Below are 12474 nucleotides of genomic sequence, written 5' to 3'. Positions count from 1 at the left end.
AAAATAATGGCCAAGGAAACATGCATTGTTAACAAAAACTTTAAGCAATTTCTCCAGAAATCTATATACTGTTCCATGGGAGAGAAGACATTGCACAGGTATAATGCCTTTCACCAGAGGATTGACTTGCTCCCGTTGATGGTGCACTTCAGTATGTTGTAAGTGAACTTTAAGATAGATTCATTTGCTTCTACAATTATAGACTCAGGATAAATGCAGTGAAAGACTAAAACAGCTCTTTCATCTTTCCTACCAGTCCAAGAAAAGATATATCTGTTTCACTGAACTCCTTTTCATGGCAGCAGACTCCACAAACATCTTCCTGAGCTATTTCTGTGCACCAGAGGGTCTCAAAATATTCATGGCTAGCACACAAGACTTCAGAGTCAAGCAGCACTGATGCCCTGCACGTATGGGAGCAAACGCTCTGAACTCAGCTGGAACAGTAAAGGTCATAGTTGCAGATATGGGTATTGTCAGCAGATTTTGTCCTAAAACATGTTGTCATGACAGTGCAGCAAGAAGAAAAAGAAGAGCAAAGTGCTCATTAGGAAAACATCAGCACCAAACAAGGCTGTTTGCTACGAAACTCACAAGCTCCATGTCAAAAATTGTTTCACTGACAGTGCTGTAATGGGTATCACAGTGCCAGTCACTGGCTGAGTCCTGAACCAACTAAAGCAAATGAATCCCATGGGACTCGTAGTCTGCCTGTTACTTAGCCCTACAGAAAACTAAGTGTCAAAGTGATTTTGAAGCACAGCCCTATTTCTACAGGCAGCGGAGGTCACTGATGACACTGTCAGTACCTGCCACACAGACTGGACTGGGTCACCACGTAAGTTCTACCACCACCAAGGAGAATGGGGGCTGGGTGAAATCATATGCCCTGGCTGACCTCGCTATTCCTTCAAAACCCGCACTGCAGGTGGAGCTACCACTATATAAAGTGTTTTGTTGCCTTAGTTTGCTTTGTCAAAAGAGATGACCTGGCTACATTGGCAGAACCTTCTCCACTAGGACCTGTGGCCAACACAGTTATGCTGGCAGAGGCCACGTAATAAAGATACTATCTTTATTCCCTTTCATTTCTCTGAGACCAAGGAAGACTGCCCAAGCCACTACAGCGTTACGTAATGAGGTTTAAGTGACGAAACTGGAATTCTTCTAAATACCTGCAAGTCAAACACAGCCCATGGACTTTGCTGTACAGCAGTTTCAAACGGGATTCTTTCCTTTTCTGCAGATGCTACTTAGATCACACGCAAGCTGCACGCTTGGAATGAGTATGACCGACATCACTGAAGGGAACTGTTCCTCTGCAGGGTTAGATCCCACACACTTGGGCATGAAGATAGTAAGTAATCTGCTCTAAACTACTGACAAAGTGAACAAGCGCCCACTCCTATTCCCTGCCCAGTGAACTCATCTAAAGGGAACTATTATCAAAAATACAAAACAAATGTAAAAGTAATTCCTGTATAATCTGTAGAGACAAAACTGCTCTCATACAAGGAACATGGTGCAAGGAACTCCTCCTCTTTGCCAAAGGAAGACTGATCACTTGACAAGGTGTGAAGTCACGCAGGCATGAATGACTAACACATCTATATATCAAACTCTATCAAGACATACACCTACATCAGTTGTATGTAGTTTTACAGATAAAACCCAACAAAGAACATGTTTAATCTCACTTCCTGTATTCAAACTATAATTACCTTTGATCTAATTTAGTTATAATTGTCCAAATCGGTTTCCATGCAGGACAATCAGAAAACAAAGATGTCAGCAGCCACTGACATGTTGACAGAAATGACTCACCTAGAACAACATGGGAATGCTGTTCTGAGCAGAACAGTGATCAAACATAGCACCAACACGCTTTTAATATTTCCATCTTTTTGTTCCAGCAAAACACCACCTCTTTCCCAGCACTCTTTCAACCAGCCTCTTTCTCATTTCTCTATATGACCTCATGACTTCCTAAATCCATGTCCTTTACCCTTCCCCCTGCCTTTTCCCACTCTGTGCATCCTTAAACTGGTTCTTCAAATTCTTCTTAAACACATCTATGTTTTTCTTCCACCTTACTCAGCTTTAGATTTTACCCTCCCTCACAGAGCCCAGGCTTAGCAAAAGGCAGACACAATTCAAGCAAGATAAACTGATGTTTGGCAAAGCAGAAACCTGCAAGAGGAAATACGAAGCAATCTCTGCCGGAGATGCCACTGCCACTCTGAGCACTTTGCTGTCACCTCCAAATGAAACAAAATAGCCTAGCTTCTCTTTCCCTGCAGAAGAGAGGCGGGAATAACGCAACATTGCAAAGTTTGCTATGTCTTCCTTGTTCTCTAGCCCAGTCTGCAGTAAATACATTGTGATGCCTTTCTTTTAGAGAAGTCCATGACTTCAGAAAATTTACGCCAGATTTTACAGTCCCAAACAAGCCAAATGCTTGAAGAGCTGATACAGTGATCAGAGTCCACCACCAACACTCCTGCTAATCCAGAGAGCACAGTGGGAGTGAGAAAGCAGGCACAACATGCTAGCACACTGGCCACTTGAGAGCTCTCCCAGAGCTGGGGACACTTGAGCTGGCTAAGTCCGCCTGGGTCCCGATCACTTGGGTCCTCTGCAAGAGTACAAAGAAGTCTCCAAGAGATAACTCCACCTCCATCAGTCTTTTGTTGTTACACTAAACATAAAAGTGCTGTCCAGACTGCATGGAAAGGACCCAAATATTGGGTAATTTATTTAAACATAACCGTTAAAAGCGAAAAAAAGAAGCAGCAGTAGGAGTCCAGTCATTACACAGGTACAAGAAAATCCAGTGGCAAAGGGAGTTTCCACAAACAAAGGATTTCCCACAGTCTATTGTTGGAAACAGGGTGATTCAACTGCTCATTTCTTGCTCAACAGGCTGCTGATTCTACCAGAAGAGGATGCTGGTGCATTCCACCTTCTGCTTTCCACCTACTGCAGCCTCAATCAGCAAAAACCCTGGCTTTTAAAAACATGTGACTACTTCATGCTAGTTAATAGTTGTACTTTTGTTGTACAGTATCATCTTTTTGTCAATGGCATTTAAAGGCACACATAATAAAATAATAAACTAGGAATTTTACTGCCTCTGTAGCCTTATCTTGCTAACATCCAGTTGGACATTTCACCACAAGCGAGCGATCAGAAGGCGAAACACAGAATACAACGTACTTTCAGACTCACTGCTGCAGGAAGAAACTAAAGACCAGAAAAAATGACAACATACAAACTCACAAAATAATTATATAAAATAGGTTTTGCAGCTTCAGATAAATACTGTTAATGCTGCATACGAAAAACACTGCTTGTGACAGCTGCAGCTCCCCAGAGAAAGCCCTCAGGTAAGGAATTCAGATGGAAGCAGGGAGCAAGCCAGTGGAGGCTATTTTAAACCAGAGCCTTTAAACAGCTACCTCCAGGTGCAGCCCTAAATTCAGCAACTGTTTTTGTTTCCCAGAAACGGATTTTAAACTGTCTCTGACAGGTAGCTGGAGATACCCTGTGCAGTTCTAGAGGCATGGGACGTACCTATCCTCCCAAAACAATGCACTAGCTGTTATTTTTCAGAGAACAGAATGTATCTGTTCTACTGCACAAGTTTATTTCTCTTACTCATAAAGGTTTGCTCAGGATCCTGGCACTGGAAAGTACAGAGAATTCCCTAAAGCAAGGTACAAAGCAGAGATAGGAGAAGTGTGGCTAGAGGCTAATAGATTAGCCATTACTGACTTTATAATCCACGTAGACTCTTAAATGTGTTAAATGTCTGGGAGCTGCACTTTTAAAACGTTAGAAATGAAAGAACTGGGAAGAAGCTTGTTTTAGCAAAACAAGGAGGAGTGTCTGACACTTAAATATCACACATAAATGAGCTACATTAGGGAAAAAGGGAGGAAAAATAAAAACCAACCCTTCCAGGACTTCATATTTTTTGCACTATGCACACAGCAGATACTGTTGAATCCAGTCCTAAAAGTCATGAATGTATCATTGCCCTACTTACACCCACAAAAATACCTTCAGTTAAAGCTGTGCTCAATTTAAAAGATCCTGCGTGAATGCATCTGAAGTAAACAGGATTTGAGTGCTTTGATGGTGAAAGCATGGGTTTGATCTTTATATTCCTGAGGATAAAGAAAGTGTCTTGCTTATACACAGGAACAATAAAAGAAGTCACACTGTTGAAAATCACTTGAAACAATAACACATCACCTAGTTAATAGCTTGCAATCAAAATATGAACCTACTAGGTTTCACTCGCGTCTGGATACACCTCATTAATCTCTAATGATGTGAGGACTACGTTATGTTTTACTAGGAACGCTTTAAAAACCATGGATAGTCCAAATAAAAGGAAAAAGTTCTGATTCATCCGGTTTCTGACAAATATAAACTTGGAAGTCTGCAATTATGGTGACATCTGAGTTGAAATGTGCATTTAAAGACTGCATGGGGAACACTGTACTTAATGCTGTCCAACATCTGCTGATGCAGACACAGGTTTTGACTCCTTTTAAACATGCAATATTTAATTATTTGAATGAAGATTTTTCAGTAAAGTGTCTGACTCAGGGTGATTTAAAAGATTTATTAAAGGAAAACCTTTCCATGAAATAAATCCCACGTAGGCATTTCTCAGAGTAGAATTAGTGGAAAATGAATTGCTTTACTCTCCCGATTTTAAAAATAGCAAAAAAGCAATAGCAAGACATTTAATTGAAAAGCTCAACATACTTCAGAACATCGATTTAACATCTTAAAGGGAAATCAGGCTTTTGCCTTTTTGACATAAATCCACACAAAACTGACACCTGAAAGTCTATTTCAGACACTAAAAACAGCCATTTTGAAAGCTGCATTTTCCAAGCACGATGTGGCCCAAAAAAGCGAAGTTATCAAGTGCAGACTGCACCGAAACCGACTTTTTCAGCACCTGGATCTGCCGTGGAGCCTACACTTCCAATACCTGCCTGCCAATGGCCAGGCCGCGACCGTCAGAAAGGAGCAAACTCCGTTTCCAGAGTGGTCAGGGAAGGAGGGAACCAGCGGCCGCGCACTGGAATCGTGGTAACGGGGTTACAGAGCCGAGTCCGACAGCCCGGGACCGATACCGAAGGGGCTGACAGGAGAGCCGTGAGGCACCATGAGGGGCGGCGGTGGGGGAACGGCCGCCATGGTGCTGATGGGGGGATGCGTGCGGGCACCGCAGAGTCGAGCACGCGGCACAGCATCAGGCAGCCCCGCGCCGCGCCGGACACCGCACAGCGCGGCCCTCGGGGAGCGCAACCGCGGCGCCCCCTAGTGGCCAGTGCTGCGGCAAGCCCCGCTGCGCCCCGCCTGGCCCCGGCCCTCGGGGTTTTGTTCGACGTCGCGTTCTGGCCGCGAACGGCAGAACGGGAGAAACGCTCCGAACGCTGGGCTCCGCTGCCTGACCCACGGCGTCCTCCGGCAGCCCGGTCTGCTGATGGAAAGGCGCTTACCCAGCGCGTGTTCCCCACGCTCCACGCACATTGCCCCGGCACCTGCTGGACAACTGCCATCACGCTCAATGAGTCAGCAGTCCCCAAACGTGCCGGAATGAGACAATTCTTGCACACAAGGGGGGTCAGGGAGCAAACGAGACCCTTGATGACTGAGCAAACGACTAACAAGCTCCCCCTTTATGAAGCACCAGGACATTCATACAGCAGGTAGGCTTCGGAAACCAGGCTCCGGAAACCAGGCTCCCACTGCCACAACCACTTTATTCCTGAAAATCAGCTGCCTCATTCATTATGCAGCTTCCATCCTCCGCAGTACACGAAGCAGGTACCAGCTGAGACTATGGTGTCTTAACTACACATCCTCAGTCATCCCCAAAGCACTGCTCATCCCATATCCCAACAGGTACAGGAGTTTTGTGGGGAGCAATTAGAAACTGCATCACACAGCATGCGAGATGGTTAGAAAAATGAATAGTTGTACTGCTAACTTCAGTACTTTATGACTGTCAAAGATCTCTCATCCTGACTACGTATTATTTTAATGTAACATTTGCATCTATTGAAAGATAATGTTTAAATAAGGACATGCTTTCATAACTTCAGCATAAGTGGCAGTTTACCTGATTCACCGTTTCTTCAATTGCCCTCATATAATGATTAAGTTCTCTGTCCATTGCAGCATATTCTATCATGACTTTTTCCATGCTGTTAACATCCTCTACATCATCTGCAAAACAAAATATATTGTACATGGATGATCAGTTATATTGTTTTCAGGCAGCATTTTTTCTTTGCAGATATAGAGACAAGTATTAACGCCGTGAATATCTAAAGCATCTGTAAGGCATGGCAGGTGCTTTCAAACTCTTCGGCATATACTTTTTGCCTATTTTGCAGCTGTGGACTTGACATTTCTTGGGTAACTCGAACAAACAGCTTACTCAGAAAGACACTTCCCTGGTTTCATGTGAACAAGAGAGAGTGTGTGTGATTTCATCTACCAACACCTAGTCATTAGGCAATCGGGATATTTTCTGCAAAAGTTATATTTCATGACTCATCACACTGCCTCAGAAATAGTCAGAAGAGACTTAAATGCCCTCTCAGTATAGTTCAGAGCTATAATTAGACCCCTTATCCCCAATAAACATAGTTACTGCAAAATCCAAACAGAGCCAGCATTTTATAACACAGGAAATAATGGGATACTGAATAGCATTGGTGAATCAAGCACTAAAATTTTAATTGCCAGTGAAAATCAATGAATACCGGAGATGTGCTTAGTAATTCACATCCACTTTTATTCTCTTCTGCATTCCTCCTGATCTCACTCCTTTCCTCTCTAACTACACCTCTGCTTTCTCTTTCTAATGTTGCTGTGCATCTACTTAGCTGGATAAGGACCCTTCACAGATGCTACAGGGCTGAACAGCCACAGCTGTATCTCCTGACACATGCATGTACCACACCGAACACTGCCAGCTGCGGGAGGACTGCCAGCCGTGAGCCCCTCACGCTTAGAAATTAGAAGCACAAGTTTCTGCTCCTCCTCCTCCCATTATTCCTACCCTGCAGTTTGCAGGTAAAGAAAAAACAGCAGAAAGCAGCTGGAAGCTGTGAAAGAGCCCCAAAATCTGCCATGCAGCATTAGAGGTTGCCATTTCATGGAGTATTCTTCTTTAAAACGAGTTTAAGTAGCCAATCTGTGCTGTTAATTTGAGGCAGAAAATCATAGTACAGCTTTTTAAATTACTTTTGTTTGTGAACAAAATGTCTTCTGATCTGGCAAGCTAGTGCGCTTCCTAAGCTGCTAACTACATTAATATGCTAAAGCATAGAAATCTCTCTCTGCAGAAAGCTGACATAAAGCATTGTATACGGCCGTCTCAGCTTGAGAGCAAAATCTGATGTGTTGCTGAAACACATCACCGAGGGACAGGCACTTCTTACCATATGAAAAAAAAAAGATGGATCCAGGAGACAGAAGGAAAAGCGCTAAGATGTATTTACACAAAAAAGTTACATAATAAGCCATACTATTTTGTGAACATGGCAATTAGAGTCATGATGTTTCCCTTAATTAGGTACAGGCTTGGTATGTATCCATTTTTCATTAAGCAGATGAATGGATGTTGCAGACACAATCTTGGCATTCCTGCAATTTTCTTCTGAATAATCAGCATTTCTCTCTCCCTTTTCCCTTCCCTCCCACCCAATTTCCATATCCTATCTGGTAACTATGATCATGCTCTTTTTCCTTCCTGCTAGGAAGCATATGAAGTGCCTCCTTCAAGGCTGACACAAATGGCACTCCATGAATCACAGGAAAGGTTTGTGTAACAAGTAACTGTCATTCTCCTCCCATGGCCAAAATGAATCATATCCACGACATAAGGAAAGTACTGTGGCCTAAATCTTTTCTTTTTCAGGGGAAGAGAAGTGCATTGTTAAACACCAAGAGAGCTGTATTAACGCCCTCTTTCCTAAAAGTTACAAAAAGCTTTGGGTAAAGAATAATAATGTTACAACTTGAGAGATGCATTAAAATAAAGCTCAAAGGGGTGGAACAGAGCTCAGGTATGAGGGATATTAGCTGTAAATACATCCTGCCCTACATTCTTCATGTACTGACCATTCCACCTATCCACTGGCTTGTTTTAATCCTGCGATGTTCAGTGCTGTTTCCCAGTTGCTATTTTTTCATGCACATGAAGTATGTCATATATACTGGAAAACTGCTGAATGTGTCACTAACACATGATCATAGCCTGCCCTTGAAGGTGTTATGGACATAAAGATAGATCTGAAGGACTGTACACAGATCAGTTGTTCTCCATCCCCTATTTCTGCTCTTTGACAGATACTAGAGTCCATTTTCTATCTGCAGTTCAATCCATAGTCCAAAGTGCTGAAAGCTAAGAGAAAATCTCTCATGTTGTTCCCAGCCACTCACCTCCCCATGTCCTGAACAAGATTTAAGACAAAACTTATATTACAGGCTATTCCACTTGTCTTTAAAAATCTCGTCTCACATTACACACTGCAATAACCTGCTGAGCATGGCTGCTCTGCTCCCACCACGCTCTCCCTTCCCCTGATGAGCTCAGAGCACTTCTGCCCCTCCCTGGTAAGGAGCAGACGCAGAGCAGAGCTAGGGTGCACATGATGACAAGCTGTGGGTGACTGTGTGGGTATATAAAGTTTTACAGCTCATCAAGGCAGGGATCCCAGCACCTTCAACGTTTCCTTACAACAGACTCCACCACAGACTTATCAGAACACACCTGCTGACCTGATCTTACCGGGGAGCAAGAAATGAAGGAAAAGAAAAAGTATTTAGATGAGATACAAGGAAAAAGTTCTTCCCTGTGAGAGTGCTGAGGCGCCGGCACAGGGCACTCAGAGAAGCTGTGGCTGCCCCATCCCTGGAAGTGTTCAAGGCCAGGTTGGACAGGGCTTGGAGCAGCCTGCTCTAGTGGAAGGTGTCCCTGCCCACGGCAGCAGGTTGGAACTCTATGAGCTTTAATGTCCCTTCCAACTCAAAACCATTCTACGATTCTAAAGATGTATAGCTCCTCTCCACCATCCTACAACTCACTCTCCCAAATCCCACCAACCCATTAGTTCAACAGCACTACAATATCAAGAGACATCAAAATATAATAATCATATCAAGCTTTTGAAAGATTCAACAGGCACTGTCCATTATGCACTCTGCAAGCCCTGCTGCTACTTTTATTTCAGTTGCAGGGAGGGCAGTAGAGATTGATGGTAAAGAGATTCAAAGCACTGTCTTCCAGCAGACTACAACCACATTATCTGCTGAATAGCCTCCAGCCAGACTCCAGCTACAAAGCCAGCTAACTCTCCAAAGTACTCAAACCTTGCACTCTGCAGGCCAACAACGTAGCTCAACACCAAAATCAAAGGCTGGATCAGTGCCTTTCTGTTATCTGATCAAAATTTATCCTAATCTTGTTTCTAATTCATATCTAAGGAATGCATTCCAAACCATCTGCATATGCTTTTAGCTACTGCCACAAAATACCATCGAAGTTGCATACTATAGTTAAGTCTCCTTGTTATCTAGGCTAAATATGTTGAGTTTAGTAAGCATTTCTCCACAAGTCCTTACCCTCACCACCCACAGATTATACATTTTGCAATATTACATCTTTTACTCACAGAAAGCCCAGTTCAAGGCCATAATTTTCATTTTCAAAGGCCCATGTGCATCATCATAGAATTAGCTGGCTGAATATGCACGCTTCATGAATTCCAGCTTGCAGGACTTTATGATCCCTTTTCATCTTGGAAACAAGGATACGATTCTGAAAAGTCTCCCCAGATATTAAATAACAAAATTACATAAAGAGACTAGCAAGAGTTCAATTTCTCATTTCCAGTGAGACCAAACTGATCATGCTCAGGTGCTCTGTTGCTGATTCAAACTGAAATCAGTCAGGGCTGGGTTACATATTATGAACCCCACAGTGTTAAAACAGAAATCGCAATAACAGAATAGAGTCAAGTCAGTGCTGGTTTCATACTCCCTATATTAACACTCTCCTAAAATGCCAACCGCTTTTCCAGAACTTGCATTTCCTTCTAATGTGTGAGTTCTTATTGACTTGAGTTCCCTGTATACATCCACAACTTAACACAACTTCTCAGGATTTATCAGAAGTACCTCTTTTTCTCTGCAAAAGTTACAACATCGGTATTTGCTTATTCAGGGTATTATAGCTGTCCTGCAGCCAATACACAGTAATTCAAGGAAGCAGTCTGTGGTGGAAGTGAGTATCTCAAACACAAAATAGTCTGAAATACCATAAAATTACAGGAAAGATCTAAGCCTACAAATATAACAGTCCTAAAAGTGAATGCTTAAGCACAGACAACACAGATTAACATAAATACATCTATATACACTCTCATATCTTTATAGTATTGGCTAACAAAAGTTAAACTTTCAATGTAAAGAAAACAGGACAGTCAGTTATGCCACTTGCACTACATATTAGATCAATTTGACTTTCAAAGCTGCACGCTGTTTTTTCTATCAGGCTCTCCCAGCACTCAAGGCAGAGGAGGAATGGTGTACCATTGCCCATAAATTTTGACAGTAGTTTTCAGACTTTTAAAACACATGTAACACAAACATCTGTCACTTGAGCCAATAGCAACAGCAGTAGTAGGCAGTTGCCTTCATACGCACCAGGAGCAGATAAAATACACACTTTGCCAGCAGGTTTCACGTTACTGCTGACAGCAGAGGAACACAAGCTCCCCAACTCTTTGATTTAGTTCCATGCTCTGGAGGAGAACGTACATTCTTAATTCAGGATACAGCTAAGCATTTTTGTTGTTGTTTTTAGCAAGTACTTAATTTTCAATACCAAAAGTGCAAAGACACCCTCTGTGCCCCCAATTTTGGTCTATTCAAAACTGTCGGTAATCCAAGTTGGACAGTACACCTTGAGAAAAACCATCGACCAACCCACTCTCTTTAAGAATAGATTCACAAAACACTTCGAAAAGACAGTAGCAAGATATCCCTCTACTGTCTAGATGCTCAGTAAGTGAGAAGATACAGACCTATGTAGGAAATCACTGCATGTTTCCCTCCTCTGTCTAGATATACTTAAACCCTATCACGGTACTTCAGACTACACAGACCAAGAGAAACTTAAGGAGGAGGCTGACTGCTTCTGCAGCACCCAGGGTGCATTTTCACTTCTCCTTCAGATCTATGGACAGCTCCTCAGAAAACTCACACCAAAGGACGTTTCTTAGGAAATCTCATCTCCCTGACCTGTAACATATTTTATCTATTAGGCTGCAAAAAAGAGCAGAATGCTACAACATAAAATTCTAAACTAAAAGAAATGAGAATTGATACAAAGGAACATAAATAGACCAGAGAAAACAAATTTCACCTTTTGAATGCAGGTGTCCCCTTAAAACCAAAGAAATGTCTGAAGGTAGAGTGCCCCAAAATCTCCATGGAGCCCTTTGGATAGGGAGCTAATCATCTGCTGATCGACTGCCACTCATAAGAAAAGAAAAATTATAGCTGATTGGAGGGCCAACAACCATATATAATGTGCTGTCATATACCCAGAGCCAGGAGACCGAGCACGCACAAGTGATTTTTCAGACCAATACCTCCACGTAGATGCCCACGAAAAGTAGGTATGTCTTCCAAATGAAATTACATCAATGAGAGAAAGAGAAACCTAATCTATGTGGCCCTGCTTGAGCAGGGAGAGGTCCTGTCCAACCTCAACCAGCCTGTGATTCTGTGATATTCCTCAATATCCAACAGCCTTATCTCTAAACCATTCTTCTGGAAGATGGTTAAAAGTTAGTCCAAGTTCAAGTCCTCTCAAGCAAACAAGGAAATTGAATCAGAGCTTCCTATATTCTATCAATGAAAAAAATCTGAGTTGAAAGAATAAAAGTGAGAGGAATGTGGGACTTGTAAAGGAAAGACCAGCACAGAACACCACCATTGCCTGACTGTGCCCACACTTGCACCAGAACTATCGCTTGTAACTGATTTCTAAAGTTCCATCTTATTTTTCCATTTGGCTTCCATTAAGAAATTACAGATCAAACCACAACACTTGGATTCAGGTCAAGCATTTTGCTGTACCTGAGTTAAGTCTTCTGAGATTTTAGTTCGGAAAGCAAAAGGCCACGCTCTTCAGTCTGGCTTTGTTTTATTCAGCAAACGACTGAAAAATATGTTCAATTATACATTTCTCCCTGTTCTGGTTTATTTTTTTTTAAGTGAGATGAGCCAAGAGTGTGTGTTAGATTACAGACTCCTCATGACAAAAAACACCCTCATCTTGTGTTACAAACAATTTCCCTGTAGGCTATGACAGTCTGAAATGGGAAGAGATAAGATTCAGTGACCCAGGAGGCTCCTGCCAATCCC

The 12474-nt window shown here is 42.5% G+C and overlaps 1 protein-coding gene across 1 annotated transcript in view; it reads right to left on the bottom strand.

Annotated features, from left to right (window-relative positions):
- NSMCE2 (NSE2 (MMS21) homolog, SMC5-SMC6 complex SUMO ligase) overlaps positions 1-12474 on the bottom strand; it is a 131084-nt gene that overhangs the window by 96466 nt on the left and 22144 nt on the right. Inside the window, exon 3 of the mRNA XM_065668944.1 lies at positions 6149-6255. Within this exon, the coding sequence (XP_065525016.1) occupies positions 6149-6255 (107 nt within the window). The remainder of the gene's footprint in view (positions 1-6148; positions 6256-12474) is intronic.

The sequence above is a fragment of the Lathamus discolor genome, chromosome 2 (genome assembly GCF_037157495.1).
Source record: "Lathamus discolor isolate bLatDis1 chromosome 2, bLatDis1.hap1, whole genome shotgun sequence".
NCBI classification, from domain to species: Eukaryota; Metazoa; Chordata; class Aves; order Psittaciformes; family Psittacidae; genus Lathamus; species Lathamus discolor.
The sequence above is the reverse complement of the archived record's forward strand: the minus strand, read 5'-3'. Positions and strand labels throughout refer to the sequence as shown.